We start from the raw sequence: 24,911 nt of genomic DNA on the forward strand, positions 1-24,911 counted from the left end.
GTTCGGTTCTCACTCTGGACTCGAGTCAACAGGACGTCTCGAGTCCTCCCAGCTCTGATAGGTCCCTGGCTCACGTTAGGGAAAGTAAAGGTGGCTGGTCATAGTGCTGACCACACCTTACCTTCATGTGCCGAGGTCAAGAAACTCTACTTCATCGGCCGTAGAGATCGTGAAGTCCGAAAGTTTAACCTTACTTTTTTATGGTCTCAGTACACCCCATCAACGTTCACTGTGTCAGTTTGATTTCAGTCAGCAATTAATATGCGTTTTATTCAGTCACAGTTGTTCAGTTGTTCATATTAGTTCCCTTATCTCCAGTGGGTCGCAATGTTGTTTTTTTATATTATCTCACGACGATCGAGTCTCGTTCAATTTGGTCCCAGTGACCCATGGAGAAAGGATCACCTTACAGACGTGCCCCACGGAATAACAAATCAGACCCGACCGGCGTACGGCATGTCTGGGGCGGTGGTGTCACCAAAAGCAATTAGTAAAAAAAAAATTTCCCTGATAGTCGCGATAGCACGTTGTATCCTGGTGTACACACTCTCTTATCAAAGGTGGGGGACCTTGATTTTTTTTGGTAGGAACCTGTATAGTGGAAGTAATGTATCAATATATATGATCAGTTTTATATATATGATCCGCTCACCTTTTTTTATAAAAGGTGGGGGGAGGGGCGTTGTTTTGTAGAAGTGAATTACTCATGTTAGAGATTGCACCGCTTAGAAATCTAGGTTTTGAGATAGTCGAGTTCAGTTGTATACTCAGGCCCTTGAATTACCCCATTCCCCCCCCCTCCTCTTTCCTTGCTTTTGTCAATCGTTGAAGCTTTAATCCTTATGTCAACATTACCATTTCACACTCTTAAAGATAAACTAATAGCTAGATGTTTAAAACCTAATAGCTGTTTAAAGAGGTTTGATTGTGTAAATATGTAACTCGAAGCTTATGAAAAAAAAAAAAAAAAAAAAAAAAAACTGTATAATTTGAAGTATTTCTAAGTAACTTTCTTTGTCAGTAATTAATATTTAATGAACCTAAGCACTAAATTTAGCGTAAAGCTTTTATAACCATATCTATTGTGTAATTAATATCTTTTTTGCTCTCCTGTAATACCGTTGAACGATTCACTCACCAGCGTCTATATTACGACCCAAGCTTATTTCCATCTTTTACGATCATAGCCTCCAATGGGAGTCTGAAACTCTCCATGATGCAGAGTCTTTTTTTTTTTCCAATTATTGAATCCTGCTCTCTTTATTGGACGGCACGGCGCGTAGATTATACAGCGAGTTGCATCAATGATCTGAGAACTTTTGTATTTAAATATAAAACAAAAAAATAATAATTTAATGTATCTAAAATTTTACATGCAAGTAAAAATATCTAGGTAATTATTAAAGCCATTTGATGAGTATTGTAATGTTAGTTTTGGTAGTTATTTATTGAATAGATGCGAATTGGAGTAGAACATATAGATGGAAAAAAAAAGAATTCCAAAGTGGACAACAGGCTTTAAAAACTGCTGAGCTATTAGTTCTTGGTTTGATACGATAAGCTAATCCGATTAGCTGGGGAATTCCGGTATCGGTCGCAAGCAGCGGCAGATTAGTGGCACTGGTAGAGGTTTAGTAGGTTTAGTTCATTATAACTGACTTTTTGGTTAACGAGATAAATGGCAGTGGTAGAGGTTTAGTAGGTTTAGCACATTATAAATGACTTTTAGGTTAACGGTATAAATGGCACTGGTAGAGGTTTAGTAGGTTTAGTTCATTATAACTGACTTGTTGGTTAACGGTATAAATGGCACTGGAAGAGGTTTAGTAGGTTTAGTTCATTATAACTGACTTTTTGGTTAACGGTATAAAAGGCACTGGTAGAGGTTTAGTAGGTTTGGTTCATTATAACTGACTTGTTGGTTAACTAGATTAGCGGCACTGGTAGAGGTTTAGTAGGTTTAGTTCATTATAACTGACTTTTCGGTTAACGGTATAAATGGTACTGGTAGAGTAGTAGGTTTAGTTCATTATAACTGACTTTTTGGTTAACGGTATAGATGGCACTGGTAGAGGTTTAGCAGGTTTAGTTCATTATAACTGACTTTTCGGTTAACGGTATAAATGGTACTGGTAGAGGTTTAGTAGGTTTGGTACATTTTAACTGACTTTTTGGTTAACGAGATTTAAAAGTATATTTTGCTTTGTACTCATTATACGTCACTTCTTTAATTAGCATACACATTAAATTGTATTGCTCTTCGCGTCTATAGTTGTCATAATGGTATATACATGTACACACATACATATGCGTGTACTCGTATGTATACTCACGTTATGTAAATGACGTTATCTTGGGGAAGCTAGAAAATTTTAAAATTAAATATGCATCACTTTTATTGACATATAACGTAAAAGAGTGACAGTGTGTCGATGATGTGTCTGACGGTGTATCGGCGATGTGTCTAAGATAGTTTAAAAAAAAAAAAAACTCTAACGAATCTGTTCTCCTGTACGTCGGAAGTTGCCAGAGTTTGTTTTTGCCTTAAGGTCGTGTTTGAACGGCACTGAAGATTGAGTCCACGCTAACGCCCCCTTCTCCCCCCCCCCCCCCCCCTGCCATCTCCTCCTCTCCCCCCCTCGCCCATCACTTGTTATATTCGCTCGTGTCCAACATTAATACTGGAGAAGAAAAGAATGCCTAATTTGAGCTTCTATTCCTGGCCTGTCCTCCGAACATTGAACTGATAATTATCTTGTTCGAATATTTTTGAATTGTTTTTTTTTTACTACGTTAGATTTAGAAGTACCAATTTTTGGACTATGAAAATATTTTAAAAAAAAAAAGCAAGATTAAAAATTATGAGAACCTAGCCCAAAGTATTTTTATTTTAATTAATTCTGTTACGATAATGTAATAAAATGCTTAATTTGATTTTTTAAAATTATAATTCGATAATATTTTTTTTTTAATACCAAGACATGGATAATACAATTAAAGTTGCCATCATGTTACCGCACCCCCCCCCCCCCCCCCGCCTTCTAATGGAGATCTAATGGATACATTCGACACATAAGTATTAATATCTGTTTTATCCATGGTTTATTTAAAACTACTTAGGTTCGAAACCTACAAGAACCAAGTGCTATCTATTCATTAAAAAAGTTTTTCCTTTCTAACAATTTTTTTAATCTCATCATTTCATTGCTTTTATGTGTGTCAAAATAGCTGGCTTATAAAAATCCAAATGCAGTAATATTGTTTTTTTTAAAAAAAATAAAGTAATGGCTTTTTTTTTCTTCTTTTTTTTCTTCCTTCCCATACAAAACTCATCACGCGTCTTCTAAATGAATATCTATATTCGTTACATCTAATGTTTTTCGCCTATTATTGTTCTTGCCTCCTTGTATACATTTGTGTTTGTGAATAGGGAGCGCGAAACGATGCACATGTATAATTTGATCATGCGTCTCCCCTCATTTGATGTCCATTTACACCCTCCCCCCACAGTGACCTCCACTTATTAACGTTGATTTTATGTCCATTTCTCCCCCTACAGTGACCGCCGTCCCACACACACAGTAACCGCCGTCCCACACACACAATAACCGCCGTCCCACACACACAGTAACCGCCGTCCCACACACACAGTAACCGCCGTCCCACACACACAGTAACCGCACTCATTAATGTTGATCTGATGTTGATCTCATCCACTGTGACCCCACTCATTAACATTATTGTCCATTTCTCTCCCCCCCCCTCTACCCCCCCCCCCCCCCCACACATTGACCCTACTCATTAAACTTGATTTGTTCATTTCTCCCCCCCCCCCCCACAGTGACCCCACTCATTAACGTTGATGTCCATTTCTCTCCCCACCCCCACATTGACCCCACCCATTAACGTTGATGTCCATTTCTCCCCACAGTGACCCCAGACTTGCCTACGAGAACGTGAACCGCTATGTGGATGGCGTGGCAGTGCGGCTGCATAATTGGGAAATACTGGTGAAAAACATCAGGGGCTTTTATAAGGTGAGTACCCTTTCTTGTGGTGGATGCAGGGTGGGGGTGGGTGAAGTCCCTCTCTCCCCCCCCCCCCCCCCAGATTAAGGAGAGCTAAGTTGTGCACCGATTTTATTGGTTGGGTGTTTGTGCTTTGGGAAGGGGGTGGGGGCAGGGAGGGAGATGAAGGGATGGAGGCACGTGCCCCCAAGTTAAGGGGGAGCTAAGTTGAGTACCGATTTTATTGGTTGTGGCGGGGGTGGGAGGGCGGTCATTATATGAGGCACGTGCCCTCCTCCCTCCCACCCTCTGTTAAAGTGCGTTAAGAACGTGAGAGGGTGGGGGGTACGCAGTGACTGGATGAACGACGTGGGAAACAGTCAGTGTGGCAGTTGCTAAGTGTGTGTGTGTGTGTGTGCCAGGCGTTGACGATGTTTGTTTTGTGGTGTGAATGAACCTCGGTAAGCCAAGTCGCATGCCCTGGAATTGCCTGATAAAGTTGATACATAATGTGAATCTATGGCACTTGGTGAGAAGAAAAAAAAACATTGACCAATGAATATCCATAGACACGGTGAAGTAGAGATGGTAATGTACTCCTATAGCTAACGCAATAAAATTACTATATTACGAGACTACTATGTCAAATGAATTATGTGGACGCAATTACAATAGGGTTCAGTGAAAACTAAAAGATATTGGTTCGTTACACTAATAAGTCTGGTTTGTCTCCGTGTCGTCCACTATAGGCGCAAAGTAACGTAAAGACCAAAAAAGTAGTTCTTAAAAAAAGTAGTTCCGTGATGGTGCCTCAATCTACTCTTGCACCCCCTCTCTCTTCAGCGATCGCTCTGATTCTCATCAAATGTACTCTAGCTGGGGAAAAACAGTAAACAACTCACTCTACGGTACACCATTTTAAAGAAAACAGAGTTACATTAAGACGAAATAGTCTTAATCCGATTGTTTAAAACAAATATTCGTGATTTAAAAACAAATTGCATGGGCTGTGAACAGTAAAAAAAAAAAGAAATTAAGAAAGCTACATTTAGACGAAATAGTCTTGTTCCGATTATTTAAAAAAAATATTCCTGATTTAAAAAAAAATGACATATATTCCATAGTTTGCAAGCTGCATTAATTAAGCCAAATAAATAGTACGAGCCGGCCCGCGGCATAACATACGCCGCTATTTAGTTGTTTCTAATTTTCAATAATTCATAATTTGTGAATTCGACAGTACCAACGCTGACACTGAAAATATTTCTTTAAAACACTAGGAAGTAGCTCGTTAAGGACCAAAACCCCCCCCTTCCTTCCCTCCCCCCTCCTCCTCCCCCCCCCCCCTACGTTTAAAATCGTTGGCTCTGCTTGTAAACATTTAGAGTGAACACAGCTCACTAAAACCATGTAGGGGTGGGGAGGTAGGGAGAGCGTTTGCAGCTTGTTTTCTAACGGCTCGAAGAAGAGAATTATATATATAGATTGTTCCGAATGATTTAAAAAAATAAATTGCACAGGCTTTGAACATTAAAAACAAGCAATTTATAAAAGGGAAATAATTTCACCGCTTGCTTTTTTTTATCCTTGCCTTCGCATTAGCCGCTAATTAATGTTTATTCATCATTTTGTTTTCAGAAGCGTTATTAAAAAACGATAGAAACGCTTTTTTTCTATACCAGACACATTCATCATAATTTTAAAAAAGTTTTATTCATGATGTAATGCTTTGCGTTACAATTTTTGTAAAAACATTAGATAAATATACTCTCCTCTTCCCCCCCCCCCCCACCCCCTCTCACCATGATAACGTACTTTATTTTTGTCTGTCACCCTTTTCGTCGCCTTAACCCCCCTACTCTTTCCCATGATCAACAAATTCAATTTGTGATCCCCACTATTGATTTACGCGACAGTCTGTTTCTAGCGGTGACAGTTTTGTAACTCTAGTATCGCCCAGATTTTTGTTACAGAGAGAAATCATAGACACATTTTTTGGTACCCTGGAGAATAGGCTAGAGTTTTAAATTAAAAATAAATATCTATAGAAAGGCTCGTATTACTGAGAGAGTAACAGTCAAAGTGTTACACTTACATGAGGGTTACTGCACAGGACAGAGTGCTAGAAAATATATGTGATGATCTGTGTATTGGACATATGACGTGTGCATACACACACACACACACACACATATATATATATAGATATTGATATAGATATATAGATATATATACATATAAACACATATGTATATATATTATATCCATATCCATACATATAAACACATATAAACACATCTATACATATATATATATAGGGTATATATATATATATATAGGGTATATATATATATAGGGTATATATACATATATATAGGGTATATATATATATATATATATATATATATATATATATATATATATATATATATATATATATATATATACACATACATACATATATACATACATACATACATATATACATACATATATATATATAGGCCTATATCAATTTTGTGATTCGATTTTACCCAATAATACAGCTAGTTGAATTGTATTTGCTTCAAGTAAATACACGTGTCGATCCCACTTTAAGTCTTAAAACAACTAGCACTATTTCAAGACAGTATAGTCAGTATAGTATAGACTCGATAGAGTATAGAGGGTCCGGCTGTATCGGTACCAGCCGAGCCTAAGGCCAGAGGACAGAATAATAAAAAAAATCGAAGACAGTGGTAATAAACTGTAATGATGACCCCTGTAAATCAATGGCCGTTTCTCGGCGAAGTTCTCGAGTGCCGGCCAAGTGGACATGAAGGATCCTTCCAGCGTCAGTCTGTTGACGCGGCGACTTGGATTGTTAGCTAAACCTACGTTGATGTTATTTTATTTTTTAGAAAGTTGTTTGGGGCTCGATGTACATTTGAGTCAGGATATGTTTTTAGTTTTTTACTCTCTTGGTACAGGAAGTAAACTCTTTTCAATATTTGGTACTGTTATCACAGTAAAAACATTGACAAATTTATAGTACATTAAAAATATTTTTAAAAAAAAATTTACATACTGTTGTTTCAGTAAGGGGTCAGCCATTTATGAAGTCCACAAATTTTACCCCCCCCCCCCCCTCTCACAAAAATCCAATTATTTTCCCTATACAAGTCCATACGCGTCCGCAAAAGTCAATTTTTACCCCCCCCCACCCCCCCCCCCACCCCCAGTAATAAAAACAGTTTTTATTTTTGATACTCTTATTACTTCAAGAATAACATTTCTTATGTTGAATACTCTTATTGCAGTGAGATAATTATTGACCATTCTACTAAGATTTAGCTGATATACAACATATCACACCAACGGTTCCCCTCTGAGGGGAAAAAAATTGCAGTGCCCAATGTATATTTTCTGTGCGCGATATTCTAAAATCTTCTTCAATGATATAAATTTTAATAAATTACTTCAGCCTTAAAACTACTATTAACGGGTAACATGGCTCACCACCCCTACCACACCATCCCCATTTTTATTCTATTTTCATACGTTTTTTTTTTAAAGTTAGTCTGGACTCGGGCCTTAAAAAAAGTTTTTACAATCTTATTTAAAAGCGACGTGTAGAGTGATGATATTTCGAACACACAGTTCAATTTGAATTGATCGTTTATTAACAATCGATTTGTACCGAATGCTCCCAAAGGGAATGAATGAAAATGTGAAAAACCAAGAAACGAGGGTTTCACAAATATCTCTTTCTGCCCTAACCTTCGTCAGTGGATTTTTTTTTAAAAACTAAAACAAACAAAAATATATTTGCATTTCTTCGTTACCTAGTAGAGATAAGTCATTGGTAAATCGTATATTTTGTTTTTTATTTGTTTCTCTTTATCGAAATTGTTTGTTTTTTCTTAATTTTTTTAAAAAAAATCTATGGTTTAACGTTAAAATAGAAACTAGGTTTAAGTACGTTTTGGATCGTTACATGAAGACGATCAGACTTTTGGAACACTCTCCGGTATGTGATTCACTGTTACAAGCAAGTCTGGCGCAGAGTTAGTTCCCTGTTGTAAAGTTATAGTCAATTGTAGTGTATTGTATGTCTTCAACATTCTACGCCTGCATTGAATGACAGTATCGATATACACGTTTTTTTTTATGAAGCCTCAAAATATATCTTCAATACAACGACGGTGTGAGGTGGTGAGGGGGGGGGGATAATAATCCAGAAGGTTCTATTTCTACTAGAATCTAAATATAGTTGACGAGAACACCACGGGAGACTGCGAGATCCTCACGACTGTGCCATTATTACTGTAGACTGAGAGAGAGAAAGAACAGTAGTGCTAGGTCTATACTGTGATTTACGGCACCTTCCCATGACACGCTGTTTTTCAATCTTTTAATCCTCCCCTTGTGTTACGCACAACTCTGGTACCGTTCTCCACCAGAACAGGCGTGTGTATTTACTCGAAACTTAGGTCGATACACACGTACACATTAAACAGTGACCGGCGGTCGTGATCTGATCGCCTATTGATTATTAGTCACCCAAAGATCAGTTCTTATTTCCTTCATTGAGGAAAGTCCTGGGCGACTTAAGGGAAGTGTAACGACTGGGACTAAGATTAGTGTGGTGTGGGTGGGGAGGGGGGAGGAATGAAGACAGAACTGCTCGGGTTAACTGGGTATTCAAACAAGGAGGACGGTCCTAAAGGGAGCGAAGCGCCGATAACTGTCCCTGGGGATTAAGGGCCCGTTTTGTTATTTGCTTTGGGAGGAGGGTGCGTGGGGGGAGGATATAGAATAATACAGTGTGGTCCCTTTTGGCCATCAGTGGCTGGCTTCTTTTCATTTGAAGGGAAAATAAATAAAACGTATTTTGTGGTAGGTCCAACGTTGTGGTACAGAGAAAATAAATAAAACGTATTTTGTGGTAGGTCCAACGTTGTGGTTCAGAGTCTGTTCTTTCCTGAAACGAATAGCTACACAGGCGTGATCAATAGTATTGAATGTGGTGTTGGTACCTCACTTCAAACATACTATTTGATTCGGCTTTCATCAACCCCTTTCCTATTTAAAAAAAACGGTCTGCGATGAGTAGAAACCCTTTATTTTTATAACCCAAGCTCATCGTGCTCAGTCTGGTTTAGAACTTAGGCCTAGCTTCCAAATAGAGAAAATATAATTTTATTTCATAGCTTTTCATTTTAATCTTGATCAAGACTGAAGAGCCTAGGCTAGAACCTGTACCCCCCCCCCCCCCCCCCTCAATGCCACAGATAATCCTTGCTATATAAAATTGCAGCCCTCGAACATGGCATATCAAACACAATATCCTGTCCTATTGTAATCAAAACAAATAAAGTTTGGAAACGAATAAATTTGTGTAGAAAGTAGTATAAAAGAAAACATCCTCCATCTTGTCAGCTTTATCACCAAGAGTGGCAATTAGCACGTGATTAGCGCCAGCGGTTTTTAAAACCTCTGTTATCTTCACATTTTTTACCTCACATTTCGTCATATTTTTTAACCTCACACATCTTCACATTTTTTACCTCACATTTCTTCACAATGTTTACCCCACATTTATTCATATTTTTAACGTCACATATCTTCACAATGTTTACCTCATATTTCTTCATATTTTTTGGTCGTGAAATAGAGCTCCGTGCGAGCCAGCCATTAGATCGACCAGGGTGAACGGAATAGTCGGTATCGGATCGCACCGGTCACTTAACTCCGAACCGTTAAGCTAACTCTTTAAGCCATATCTCATGGGGACTGGACAGCCAGTTAGGTTTGACCCCAGCCCATCTAGTGCTAGCCGAACCGTTAAGCTAACTCTTTAAGCCATTGGGGACTGGACAGCCAGTTAGGTTTGACCCCAGCCCATCCAGTGCTAGTCGAGGGTAATGTCCCATTGTCTCTGGGTGTGTGTGAACAGTTGCTCTTATTAATATCTTGTTCTCCCATTTTTTTCTGTTCGATAAACAGCAAAACCAACCCACGCTCACTACATCCGACAGTGCATACTTTATAAGTCCGGATCTTCGCAAGTTAAACAGTCATAGTTTTAGCCTTATTCATATACAATATCCTAAACCTTAATCACTTCCTCTCAGATTTTTACTCATGCTAAATAATCGGATCTGGGGGGATGTTGGAAATAAAAAAAAATATACAGTAATCCCTAAAGTGCACTTGAAATGGCGACATTGGGAATTGAATGCTGGGGCTATTTTCTAGTATTGATCTACGATTTATCCTAGCGTGTTGTCCTACCCCTCTAAAATAACTGTCGTCGTTGGCGTGATTTACTGGGGCGGTAATTGGGAAACATAGGGTCAACGAAATTAAGCAAGCTGTTGTTTTTTTGTTTTTTTTCGTTTTGAATAGGAGCCAATAAAAATATCAAATTTAGTTAAAGCTCTGGTATCAAATCTTGGACTGTTAAGCGCAACGTAATTTTTTTTAAATAGTTTTTGTGGCAATCTTATTGAAACTTAGTATAACAATAATAACATAATTATTCTTCCGAACCGAACGGTCTTAGGGGCAGTTGAATTGGGGTTCACCTGTTTTACTGACTTCGGCATATGAAGGGATATTATAGTTAGCACTATGCCCAGCCGCCTTTACTTAGCCTAACTTGAATCAAGTACCCCTAAGAGCTGGGTGGATTCGGGGACGTTCTGTGTACACGATCCGGGGTCTCGAACTCTAGATTTTTGGGTAACCAGTCATATGCTCTACTATCCGAGCAAATGTCCCAAATACTAATATAATCGTTGCTTATTGACAACTTGGTGAAACGAGGCTGTAGTTTACCATGTTAGCTTCATGATTATGCCCCTGATATTTAACTCCTTACATAAACTTACTAGCCCAGCTGGGGAGGAAATAGATAATGTGCACACATAGCTTGTTGTTTTGTTTTATGCAAATACGGTCTTCAATTCTCTGCGATCACTCATTATAATTTCATACAGTGTGATCTGTGGGCGGTTTGATCCAAGTGGGGAAATATAGGCGATAAAACCACGCCCAGATATTGCGTGTGTATCGGGGGGGGGGGGTAGGGGGAGAATTTTGCTTACATTTTTACAACCCTTGCGTGTAGCTTAAAAAAACGAGGATTAAAAAAAAGTGGTTTGATTCTGTTTCCTATACAGGGCCAAACTATTTTAAAAAGTATAAACCCTTTCTCGTTTCGATCGTATCTTTACAAGGGTACTGTAAATCGCAGTGTTTATATGTTACCGTGTTTGAAAGTTTGTAGATAGATAGCTGGAGTGGCGTCAAGCGCCGTTGATATGGATAGTGTATCTCCAAGTGGCGGCGCGGACCGGCTGGCTAGCGACCCAATGTGTCGGTGGTGGCAAACAGCGTAACTAGATGGGTGGTGGCGTTATCCGGTGTCTGCCCTCTTTGTGGGTGGTGTGGTGGACAGTCCGTCTCTTTTTGCGAGTGTAGGTTTTATAGTCCGTATGACGTCCCTGAGTCCACCCAGCTCTCATGAGTACCTGGCCCCCGTTAGGCAAAGTAATAGTCGCTGGGTATGGTGCTGAGCACATTGCCCCTTCATACATCGAAGTGACAGAAACAAAGTTGACACCCCCTCCCCCATGGACCAAAAAATAAATAAAAATAAAACAAAACTTGAGTATGGAGAGAAAAATGGTTATAGAAATAAAGCGCAGACAAATGGTTTTAGGTAGGCCAGTAACGGGAGAAATCTATGTCAATGGGTGTTGTGTGGCATCACATCCATCTATCTATCTATCTATGTATATAATTCTCTTCTGGGAGACGTTAAGAAACAAGCTGCAAGCGGCGCCTTGCAGTCCCCTCTCTTTCTCTCTATCACTATCACTATCACTACCACCCCCACCCCACCCCCACATGGTCTGGTGAGCTGTGGTCACGCAAAATGTTTACATTTAGGGCTATTAGGGGCAGATAATTTAGTTTGAAACGATTTTAAACTTACAGGAGGTGACTAAGAGGAGGCTGCTTTCACGGGGGGGGGGGGGTGTAGGGTCGGGGTTAGGGGAAAGGGGGGGGGGGGGTAGTGTTTTAAAGCAAATATTTTCAGTGGCAGCATTGGTACTGTCGAATTCACAAATTATGAATTACTGAAAAGTAGAAAATAAAACAACTAAATAGCGGCGTATGATACGCCGCGGGTCGGCTCGTTTTCTTTATTTTCTTTTGTTTGACACGTCGTTGAAATCATTATGTTAGTTCTGCTACCCTGTGTTCTAAGGACTGGAGACTGCGTGAGAGAATCGAGCTAGTGGGCCCGTCATACTCCCCTGCCCCTCTGTAATGAGCCAAAAGAAAAAAAAAAGTTAAAACCCAGCTTCAAAGCCACCAAAAAAATAATGGTCACGGGTAAAGTGAGGCATTAAATGTGATCTAGCACGTCAAACCTGCCTATGTGGGCTGTTGTTTTATATCGACCCCACAAGTCATGCAGTCATGTGATACACGAAAATTATTGAGGGGAGGGGGGCATGCGAACATAGAAATTACTGGGGGGGGGGGGGGGAATTGATATAGAGTTTTGGATGGGGGAGAGGTAAATGACCACGTAAACCTAGTCATGGTGTGAGGGGGGGGGGGGTATAAACGTGATAAACCACGTGATAGACCTAGATTAGTGCAGGAAGGTAAACGAACTGAGTCAGCTGTTTGAAGATGGCGCAGAGAGCGGGGGTCTTAACATGAAAGCTGGTCGTCTCAAGCAGCTCGTAGACCGCTGATGTAGCCTTTAAACACACGCCCCCCCCCCCCCCCTCACCCAATCCGCTCCCTCCCGTACTCGATGTTTGCAGGTAAAGTCACCTAAAGTGGTGCAGTCACTGACGCCCACCTCTCCACTGACCCTCGCTATAGACCTGTAGATAGGTCTACGTTTAGAAGGTACCAGACAGACTTTTGGTTGGAAATCTGTGATGACGCAAACATAATTATATTTAGAAGTTTGGGAATGCCATTGGTCAAGCAGAAGCTAGAAGTAAGAACTTAATTGGGAACTTTCGGACCGATCACGTAGGTGATCAGTGAAGCTTTAGGGCAGTTGGTCATTCGAGCGTGAATTAAGAAGTTGGACGTAGATAGTGATATGAGATAGCTGAATTGGAGTGTGGAGCGTAGATTAGTTAGATTATAATTAAAGAATAAATCATGGTTGTAACAGAAAGTTAGTCAAATAGTAGAAGTTATATGCGGGACAGTAGAGTTAGAATTAAAAATAAATGGAGTGTGTATACATTAATAAACATTGAAATTTGAAATGTGTCATTTGTGTTATATATAGTCCGACTGGAGAAATATGTACGTCACTTTAAAGGTCGATGCCCTCACCCCATACAAACACATTACTGTGTGTATATAAAACTCAGACTCGCCACATTTGTGAGAATATTGGGATTTTTATGGCGTTATTGATTAGGGTTAAGTAACGGTTGAATTGATATAACAGTTTGGGATCAATATTCTCTGACGATGTGTGGTATCGTTTGGTTAGGGGAAGCTTAACAAATGGAACTGGTAAACAGTAGTCAAGAAACATGACTACCCGTGTAGCAATATTAACAGAAAGTGATATTTCAACGCCAATGGTAGACAAAGGTACAGAAAATAGTCCAAGTAAAGACAGAGCAGCCAGAAACCAACGGGATCCGAACCTGCCATTTCACCGTTGGTTTCTGGCTGTTCTGTCTTTACTTGGACTGTTTTCTGTACCTTTGTTTTACCCTTGGCGTTGAAATATCACTTTCTGTTAATATTGCTATCTCAGTTACAACGCTTGCTTCCACCCCCTCTACAAGACCACCCGTGTAGAGGTTTCTAGCAAATGGTTCTAGGGATGAACTGCAACATTCAAAACTCTACTAGCTCAAGTCAAATTGCCCTTTCCTGTTTCCCCCCTTCCCTCTTTAAATTCAGCTTGACCACAGGGTGTATTGTTAATATTTTCAATTGTCCCCAATCTTCCCCGTGTGTGTTGAATACGGCTTGGTTGAGAATATAATCAGTACGGCCTTTGTAATTTGTTTGGCTTGACCGTCAGGTGTATTGTTATTTTCCTTTATTATTGTGCCCAGACCTCTGTGTCAGTATGGACATTTGTGGGTTAAAAAAGGTTTAGAAAAAAAAATGAACGGAACACTCACAGCGGCGGAAGACTAGTCATTTGTTCTGTCTCAAGAGCCCCGACTCCATAGTGACCATAACTTCAGCTTTAGATGCGGCTGGGTTTATTTTTGGCAAGCACTCTGTCAACAAAACGTCCCAATTTTTTAAATGTAGTCATCTTTTTTAAACTAACAATTTTTTAGCGAAAAATTGATACATCTGTGAAAATAAATAAATAAAATAAATAGGATTCTCCAATAATTGTTTCTCTCTAGTGTGACGAGACTGCATGCCTTGTAGCTCTGCGATGACTATAATTCTGCCTTCTGTGGCTTAATACAATTTACAAACGCCAAAGATTCTTTATTTTGGCATTGTTGAATATGTTTAAAAAATCGCATAATTTTCACGCGTTATGCCCCTGATCTAACCCACCTGAATAATGATCGATGCTGATAATTCGATTACTTTTTCATTGTTGCTATTGGTGTTGAATACTTTAACACAAATGTGAATTGCTGGTCTACACTACCTACCGGTCTAAAGATAACGTAACATGTTAATTCATCTACACTTCTACTGATCTAAAGATAGCATATGTTAATTCTTATACACTTGTACTGGTCTAAATTGCTGGTCTAATGATATAATGTTTCTTACTATTTTGCTTCCTTATTTCAGCTTTCATACATTGATACTGAAATAATTCTTTTGTACCAACACCGCATTATGTTCCATATTTTTGTTTCTCTTATAAAAGAACGATAAACGCTCTCCTAATTCCCCAACTAATCCGCCTTAATCAATTTATCCCCTTACAACGCCGAGCATCTCCTAATGGTCCACTCACCAAACACATTAACCACGTGACAAGTAGCCACCCCCCTCCCCCCACAACAAATAACGCAAGGTGTGTGACCACCCATTTAAAAAAAATGTTCGAGAAATTTGGTTTATTTAGTGTGAGAGGAGAGTTGAGTGATCCCCCTTGAGGGTTTGTTGGTTCTAGAAATTCCTTAAATTGTTGTTGGAAACTAAGAAAGAATTGTTTTCATTCCCCGCCGCTGTGGTCGTTTGTTTTTTTTTAGTCTGGGATCACCTTGGTGTACTGATGAAATGTACGCTGGGACTTCGACAAACAAGTGCCCTAATCTACGAGTTTTAAACACAATTTAGATACGAGTCACCAGCGAGCAATATTTTGCTTTGAAATACGTGTAAAATTTGACACTAGTAACCGTTGACAAGTTTTTAAAAAAAAGTCATGCCGTCGAAAGTTAGATAATTGTGACAATACAGGCAAAGGCCAGCGAAAAGAAAGGCAGTGACGAAAATTAAGCTTAAGTTCAATTGTGTTCAGGTTCAGTGAAGTCTAATTAAGTTACGTTAAGCTTAGGATTTAGTGTAGCATTAACAGTCTAACGAGGAATTGAATTAACCGAAAGAGTTTAGCATTAACAGTGTTACCAGTAAACGAACCAAGTGAAGCCCCCCCCCCCCCCCGCCAGCATCTTTAGTAGGCTAAGTCCGCTTGTTTCCAAGGTCAATACACAATTTAAAGCCAGTTTTTTTTTCTTTACATTACAAAAGTCATCATTTGTAAATAGATTTTTCTCTTTTAAAAACGTGTAACACCATAGTTGAGGTGGCTTTTGGGGGACTGGAAAGGATTAATGAGGCGATTCAATTAATTTCAATGGAGACTTCTGCTCTGAGATACGGACGAATTGCTTTGACGTACGAGCTAATTGATTTAAGAGAAAGGTTACGAAATTAAAAAGTAATTACATTTGTATCTCGAAATGCCACTATGTCTGGCTTCATTTTTGTTTTTTTCTCTCTCTCTTGGATACTTTCTTTTTCTGAGCATTTTTAAAAAATGTATTTGCAGTAAGTACGATTTCGAGTCATTATTGAGTAGTTAGTGTGTGTGTGTGTGTTTGTGAAAAGGGGGTGGGGCGCTTTAATTCATGAGACGTAAATCAGACTAGAAAGTAGTGAATTTCTGGTAGTAACTGACTGGGTTCTGTATTTAACATACACATATGTGGAGTTTCTAATCGACAAAGATGTGAAAACGTTTCAACGAGTGTCCAGCACACGTGTATGTGAAAACGTGGCAACTTTTGACGACCTGCCTCTCCCAGCTTCTCGCAGTGCAGGTGTAACGGGAAGTCAGCAGGGGCGTCGTCTGTGATGTTGGTCATGGGGTGCTGACTGGGGGACTGACTGGGGTGCTGACTGGTGGACCCAATACGTCTAGTTTTCTACCACAAGATACCATAACGTAATTAAACAATGAGGTAATCTTAAGTTTATTTTTATTTCACACATCATCTGCACTCTTATACACATTAACTTACGTTTGGAAACACACTCGATACAGCTTTAATATCCTCAAATGTCAAATCCCATTTCAGTAACTCTTACTTTTATTGCTTTATTAAGTACATCATGGACTTTCAACGTAGCCCCCCCCCCCCAATCCAATCATTAAAACACTGTTGAAACCAAGTTAGAAAGAAATAAGAAAGATAATTTCTTCGCATCCCCCCCCCCCCCATTGATGAAACTGTAGAAAACGCCGCTGACAAGACGTGCTAAAACAGGTACAGCCGTCCGCACTGAGACCAGATTGTTTGCTCGTGGCCGCTGACCACACGTGAAGCAACGGCCAGCGGTGTCCCGACAGGCGGGGGGGGGGGGGGGGGGACGTATGGTTGGGGTATCAGTGTCCCGACAGGCGGGGATGGGGGGGGGTATGGTTGGGGCATTGGTATCCCGACAGGCGGGGGGGGGGGGGACGTATGGTTGGGGCATCGGTGTACTGACAGACTCAAAGGGAGAGGGGGGCATGGTTAGGGGCAACACTATCCCTATACATGTAGAAAGGGCACGATTGGGGGGGGGGGGGCATCGTTTTCAAAATCAAAATAGAAAGTGGCATGTGTCTCAAAACATAAGGGGAGCGGGGGGGGGGGGGGGAAGGGGAAAGAAAGAGTGCCACGATTTGCCCACCGATCTGTTGGGTAGCCTTCTATGCTTAACACATTGCCATACAAACACTCACAGACTGTTTTAATTGGTTGTCTGATCACCCCCCCCCCCCCCTAGTGGGGCTTTTTCCTGTCGAATGTTTCCATTATTATTGACTTGACATTAGCAATTTATGACAAGGTTAAAGTAAAAAAAAAAGTTCACTTTTCTAACCTGACGGTCCACGGGGCAAGGGGGGTTCACCTGTTTCTGTGACCTCGGAAACGTCCTACTGACTTGAACTCGGATTCGAACTCTAGACGTAACGGGTTAGCAGTCTAGCGCTCTACCTTCTAGCCACGCCGTTCCGTGATTATAACAAGGTAGCCTGTTCGATTTTATGTCTTTTTAGACAGATTATGGCACATAGTCATTATAAAGGGGGAGGGGGTGGTACCAGTCAACCAATATGCCTTTAAGTCTAGCATGGATACAAACTTTATGGCATACAATTGCTTCAATTCTAGAGGGGCGGAACGAGTAGGGTTCATCTAGTCACCCGGTCCCACATAACGGAAATGAACCAAGGTCGTGTATCACGTTAATTAACGGACACGTGTTAGGTACCGTTGTTATGGTAGCGACCGACGCTATGTTGGCAATCGACAACAACACCAACCTTTCAGGCGATTTAGAAAACTGAGCGATACCACCTGGAGAATGCTGAAGATGTGCCCTGGCCAAAGTCTAGCCTAAATATGGTCCCACTGACCATCTTCCACGCCTTTAGACCAACATGTTTTTTTTCCTTCTCTCTATCTCCCTCCCTCTTTCCGTCTCTTTAAGTTTGTCTTGTTTCTTTATTCAACCTCGCTCCCCCATCCCCCCCCCCCTGTCCGAGTGAAAGGGAAATAAAAAAGGTTGCCCATGTAAATGGCTAATATCGACGATCGCCTGTCAAATGGTTGCCTCAACCTGCTCTCCTCGCGTGTTAAAAGCCACACAATCATTGGGGGGGGGGGGCGTTATTAGGTGGAATGTCTTTATTAGGTGAATGTCCAATTTTGTTAGGGAAGTCGTGATTGGCTGGAATGAATGTCTATATTAGTTAGGAAGTTTGTATTAGGTGGAATGTTTTTATTAGATGAATGTCTGTATTAGCTGAGAAGTGTTTATTAAATGTATCTCTGTATAAGTCGCAAGTCGTCTTTAGATGAATGTCCATTTCGGCGTGGAAGTCGATATTGGAGGGAATGTCTTTATTAGAAGAATGTCCATGTTGTGGTACGGAGGTCGCGATAGGGTGGACTATCTTATTAGATGTCAAATGATTGCCTATCATTAATAAGATTAACCTATATCACCTCCAGCCTGATATTTTTTCAATGGGATAGGAAAAGTAAAACTTCACCCCAGCTAGGTTACCTTAACATTCAGTAAAAGTACCGTATCCTTTAAACTTAAACTGTAAGTAAGGCACATTAATTGCTCTGTTTATTGTAATAATCTGTCAAGTAACTCATCAGATGTATACTACTATAATAATGTCATTATTTTAATAGATCTATTGATTATATCAGCTTCTAGATCCATTCTCACCTTCGTGTCAATGAAGCAGGACAATTCTGTAACACACCTTCTTTTTTTTCCACCATGTATTGATCAACAAACGATTATATGTCATTGATTTGGTATATAGAGAGAAAGCGAATCTAATTTTAAAGAAAAACAAACACACTATACCTTCAGTTTGGGTACCGTGATGTAGACTCGTGTTTATGTTGCAAAGTCGCTGTTTGTTAGATGTTATCATTTAGTGCAGGCTTGTGCTGTCGTTCTTACACGTTCGCACAAACATCAGGTTTTAATGAGTCTTACACGATACATAGTTCGCGATACATAGTTTTTGATATGCTGTCTTCAACAAACGCATTGTTAGTTTAGTATACGAACGCTGTCCTGTTAACATGAACGACCACGTCGAAACGTTGAAGTGATCTTTTAGTTTTCTCTTATGATACTTGTCCTTGTTTGATCAGCCTACCTACATATATAGTGCGCCTTCATTTTTTATCATCTCTCTCTCGTTCTCCTCCCCCCCTCTCTCTTTCTCTCTCTCTCTCTCTCTCTCTCTCTTACACACACTCTACCATGACGACTTATGACTTGCTGGAATCTTCTGTTTTTTTTTTTTTTTGGATTGGTCCAGTCAACTGCACCACAATTCAACAACACGACATTTCAACAGCACGACAATTCAACAACACGACCATTCAACTACACAATTCAACAGCACGACATTTCAACAACACGACCATTCAACTACACAATTCAACAGCACGACAATTCAACAACATACCAATTCACCTTTGTCCTGCACGACCTTTGAACTAAATGCTCATGTAATCCACTCACCCCACCCATAGACTGTCCGCTCAGAGAACAGACTAGCACTCTCCTGGGATTACCTCGACCCGCCAATTGTATTACAGCCATTAAATAACAGACCATGTTTTCTTTTTGTGTCTCGCCGTCTTAGTTTCTCCCACGTTAGTCACTCCCGTCCCAGTCACTCACAAGTCACCCACCGTCCCAGTCACTCACAAGTCACTCTCCATCCCAGTCACTCACAAGTCACTCACAAGTCACTCCCGTCCCAGTCACTCACAAGTCACCCACCGTCCCAGTCACTCACAAGTCACTCTCCATCCCAGTCACTCACAAGTCACTCTCCATCCCAGTCACTCACAAGTCACTCTCCATCCCAGTCACTCACAAGTCACTCACAAGTCACTCACCGTCCCAGTCACTCACAAGTCACTCACCATCCCAGTCACTCACAAGTCACTCACAAGTCACTCACCATCCCAGTCACTCACCACCTCAGTCACTGACAAGTCACTCACCGTCCCAGTCACTCACAAGTCACTCACAAGTCACTCACCATCCCAGTCACTCACAAGTCACTCACAAGTCACTCACCATCCCAGTCACTCACCATCCCAGTCACTCACAAGTCACTCACAAGTCACTCACCATCCCAGTCACTCACCGTCCCAGTCACTCACAAGTCACTCACCATCCCAGTCACTCACAAGTCACTCACAAGTCACTCACCATCCCAGTCACTTACCATCCCAGTCACTCACAAGTCACTCTCCATCCCAGTAACTCACAAGTCACTCACAAGTCACCCACCGTCCCAGTCACTCACAAGTCACTCTCCGTCCCAGTCACTCACCGTCCCAGTCACTCACAAGTCACTCACCATCCCAGTCACTCACAAGTCACTCACCGTCCCAGTCACTCACAAGTCACTCACAAGTCACTCACCATCCCAGTCACTCACCATCCCAGTCACCCACAAGTCACTCACCATCCCAGTCACTCACAAGTCACTCACAAGTCACTCACAAGTCACTCACCACCCCAGTCACTCACAAGTCACTCACCATCCCAGTCACTCACCACCCCAGTCACTCACAAGTCACTCACCATCCCAGTCACTCACAAGTCACTCACAAGTCACTCACCATCCAAGTCACTCACCACCCCAGTCACTCACAAGTCACTCACCGTCCCAGTCACTCACAAGTCACTCACAAGTCACTTTCCATCCCAGTCACTCACAAGTCACTCACCATCCCAGTCACCCACCACCCCAGTCACTCACAAGTCACTCACAAGTCACTCACCATCCCAGTCACTCACCGTCCCAGTCACTCACAAGTCACTCACCATCCCAGTCACTCACAAGTCACTCACAAGTCACTCACCATACCAGTCACTCACCATCCCAGTCACTCACAAGTCACTCTCCATCCCAGTCACTCACAAGTCACTCACAAGTCACCCACCGTCCCAGTCACTCACAAGTCACTCTCCATCCCAGTCACTCACAAGTCACTCACAAGTCACTCACCGTCCCAGTCACTCACAAGTCACTCACCATCCCAGTCACTCACAATTTACTCACAAGTCACTCACAAGTCACTCACCACCCCAGTCACTCACAAGTCACTCACCATCCCAGTCACTCACCACCCCAGTCACTCACAAGTCACTCACCATCCCAGTCACTCACAAGTCACTCACCATCCCAGTCACTCACCACCCCAGTCACTCACAAGTCACTCACCATCCCAGTCACTCACAAGTCACTCACCATCCCAGTCACTCACCACCCCAGTCACTCACAAGTCACTCACCATCCCAGTCACTCACAAGTCACTCACAAGTCACTCACCATCCCAGTCACTCACCACCCCAGTCACTCACAAGTCACTCACCTTCCCAGTCACTCACAAGTCACTCACAAGTCACTCTCCATCCCAGTCACTCACAAGTCACTCACCATCCCAGTCACCCACCACCCCAGTCACTCACAAGTCACTCACAAGTCACTCACCATCCCAGTCACTCACCATCCCAGTCACTCACAAGTCACTCACCATCCCAGTCACTCACAAGTCACTCACCGTCCCAGTCACTCACAAGTCACTCACCACTGTCCAAGTCACCACCATCCTAGTCACCTCGTCCAAGTCACCACCACCTCAGTCACCACCATACGTTGATATTGTCTTTATCACATCCCACTAGCCGGCCTGGGACCATGGACCCTGTTACAAGTCTTTAACGTCATGAGAGGTGGGTGCGGTCTTTAAATATTCAGGGCCTTCCAGCTGACTGGAATCATCTGGAGTAAAGGGCTGGGTGGGCTGTTCTGTTGTATAATGATGTATTTTATACCACCACTTAGGGCTGGGTGGGCTGTTCTGTTGTATAATGATGTATTTTATACCACCACTTAGGGCTGTATTGAAATCATCTGGAGTAAAGGGCTGGGTGGGCTGTTCTGTTGTATAATGATGTATTTTATACCACCACTTAGGGCTGTATTGAAATCATCTGGAGTAAAGGGCTGGGTGGGCTGTTCTGTTGTATAATGATGTATTTTATACCACCACTTAGGGCTGGGTGGGCTGTTCTGTTGTATAATGATGTATTTTATACCACCACTTAGGGCTGTATTGAAATCATCTGGAGTAAAGGGCTGGGTGGGCTGTTCTGTTGTATAATGATGTATTTTATACCACCACTTAGGGCTGTATTGGAATCATCTGGAGTAAAGGGCTTGGTGGGCTGTTCTGTTGTATAATGATGTATTTTATACCACCACTTAGGGCTGGGTGGGCTGTTCTGTTGTGTAATGATGTATTTTATACCACCTCTTAGGGCTGTATTGAAATCATCTGGAGTAAAGGACTTGGTGGTTTGTTCTCTCCTGTTGTATAATGATGTACCTTATACCGCTACTTAGGACTGTATTAGAATCAGCTGGAGTAAATGTTGTGTAGGCTGTTCTATTCTGTTGTATAATGATGTATTTTAAACCACCACTAAGGACTATATCGCGCTACATATTATCCCAAGAGCCTAACGCAGAACCGGTATTAACCTTAAGTTGCATTTGTAATATTCTTCCACGAACGAAGATTTCAAATAACGGAGTTAAATGCACCATAGGGACAGGTCGGTATTTGCATAATTCGGAGGGGCAGGGTTGGATGTGCTCAGTCGTGTATAATTGGGAATTTTAACATCATCGAAAGCAAATATCAAAACAGCCAAAAGTTTTTAAAAAACAAGGACAGTTATGCTTTATAACTAAAAACGTAGCAGCTCCTTTCGTTAGAAGGACCGAATCTGTGAAACGTGCAGTTGATTGAAATAAAACATAGACGTTCAACATGTATGCTGCAAACAAAGGCTGTTTGTTTTGGTGTCTTGGTTTTTTTTTTTTTTTTTTTTTTTTTTTTTTGCGTGTGCATGTTTGAGTGACAAAGCTACAAAGGAAAAAAAAAAGATTTTTAATAGTTTTTGCAGCTCGTTTCACATTTTTTGTGTTTTATAACAACATGAATGGGTAAACAATGTGGTGAGGGGGATGGTAAACATTGATTTCGTTGGGTTTTTCTAAAAATTGAAATTTGTGTTCCTCTTTGTTTTGTTAAAAAATGCTTAAAGAAAAAAAAAGACAGGCGAAAATTTTCTAGTTACTGTGCTGAAGTTGGAAGAAAACAATTTTTTAAAGTATAAAGTCATTATAGATCTACTTAATACAACATATTTGTTTAACCACAGCTACATGTAGCCGACTGTTTGAATAACAATAACGGGCCATTTTCGAAAGTAACCGTATATTTTTAGGACAAACACTTTTTAGCTCTAAAAATGTATTCACCACGATTTGACTAGCACTTAAGATTGCCGTACCACGATCTAAAGACTGACATGCGTTTCGATTAATCACGTGATTAGATCATTTATTGGTACTGTCATACCAGACAAAGACTTGTTAGGCTTCCCGCTGATTCGTTCTTTTGTAGTGATTCTTCTAATCTCGCTAGATCTAGCTGTCACTAATTACGGTATGATTGTTTCAATAGGAGTGTTGGACTGACTAGTCTACTCGTAGCTCATATTTATGAAGTTGTATTGGGAACTTGGATGTATGGTCGAGTGGAGTTAGGGATGGTGTGTCTGAAACAAGGATTTGGCTGCTTATTTTCTTTTTCTGTGTGGGGGGATAGGGCAGGGGTGAAGGGACTGGCGGTAACTTGTTCGCACCCAGGCATGGACTGGCCCGCCGGTGTACCGGGGAAAAACCTGGTGGGCTTCCCAGGAAAAAAAAAATTTGGTTCTCCAGGAACAGTGCTGTAAAATTCCTATTTCAATTTTTTTTTGGTATTTTACCACTCCTTAAAATGTAGGCTTTGATAGAGAAAAAAGCACGATGAAAATTTCAAATCTGGGGTCCTTTAAAAATGTCCTGGGTCTCTTGTCCACAGCCAGTCCACCCCTGGTCGCTCTAAAGCCGCTGTGACAGGGGTGGACTGATTAAATTACTTGTCCAATAGAAGCTGAAGAACGGGTTGTGTTGACAGCGTTTAAACACATATACACATACCACGATGGTTAAAATAAATCTCTAGATATAGCTGCTGAGTTTCTTTCAGACATTTTGTTTTTCTCGTGGGGGGGGGGGGGGGTGGGGGGAGGGGTTGCGCACACAAGTATATGTTCCGTCCCGAAGAGAAACCTGAAAAAACTCTGTAGCTGCTACCATAGTAGTCGTTCGTTTCAGAGATCCACAGCAGTCTAACCCCCCCCCCCCCCCCCCCAAGGGTGGACGTCCATAACAGATGACACCTTAGGGTATGTGAAATGTTTGTAGAAATGTATTGAGAATTGTAGTCTCAGTACGCTCTCTCCCTTTACCAATCAAGTGTCAGATTTCATTTAAAAAAAAACTCTCTTCACCTAGCCAATGTTTGACTGTCAGTCGGATACACAGAAGACTTGTTTTCAACCTTCCTTGCATGTAAGAAAGTCTTTTTTTTAAAAGAAAAGCAAGAAGAAATTTTCTGTGTACGGCCTATAGAATCCCGATGACATCAATAAAAAAATGGCGTTATTGTAACAATTTACAAAAAAAATTGTAACTGACAGCTCCAGTTCATTAAATGTACAAAAACGTTTTATTGACACTCCTGGGCTAATTGAATATAGAAAAAATGGGTTGACAGCCGTGGGGTTCATTTAATGTAAAAAAAAAATCAAATTGTCAGTGATGTGGCTTTTAACACCGATGATTGTTTTATTACCTTGGGGCGGAAGTCAGTGTCTCATGAGGAGAGTGGTTGGACCATAGCTTGACCAGCGGCGAGCAAGGTGTAGTTCTGGAGCTCTAGAGACCATCAGTTGGCATGGAGCATAGCTTGACCA

At 41.1% G+C, this 24,911-nt stretch overlaps 1 protein-coding gene across 1 annotated transcript in view; it reads left to right on the forward strand.

Moving 5' to 3' along the window:
* LOC131957266 (girdin) overlaps positions 1–24,911 on the forward strand; it is an 87,065-nt gene that overhangs the window by 27,710 nt on the left and 34,444 nt on the right. Inside the window, exon 4 of the mRNA XM_059322000.1 lies at positions 3,932–4,037. Within this exon, the coding sequence (XP_059177983.1) occupies positions 3,932–4,037 (106 nt within the window). The remainder of the gene's footprint in view (positions 1–3,931; positions 4,038–24,911) is intronic.

The sequence above is a fragment of the Physella acuta genome, unplaced genomic scaffold (assembly GCF_028476545.2).
Source record: "Physella acuta isolate Inbredline_101_S28 unplaced genomic scaffold, ASM2847654v3 ptg001227l, whole genome shotgun sequence".
NCBI classification, from domain to species: Eukaryota; Metazoa; Mollusca; class Gastropoda; family Physidae; genus Physella; species Physella acuta.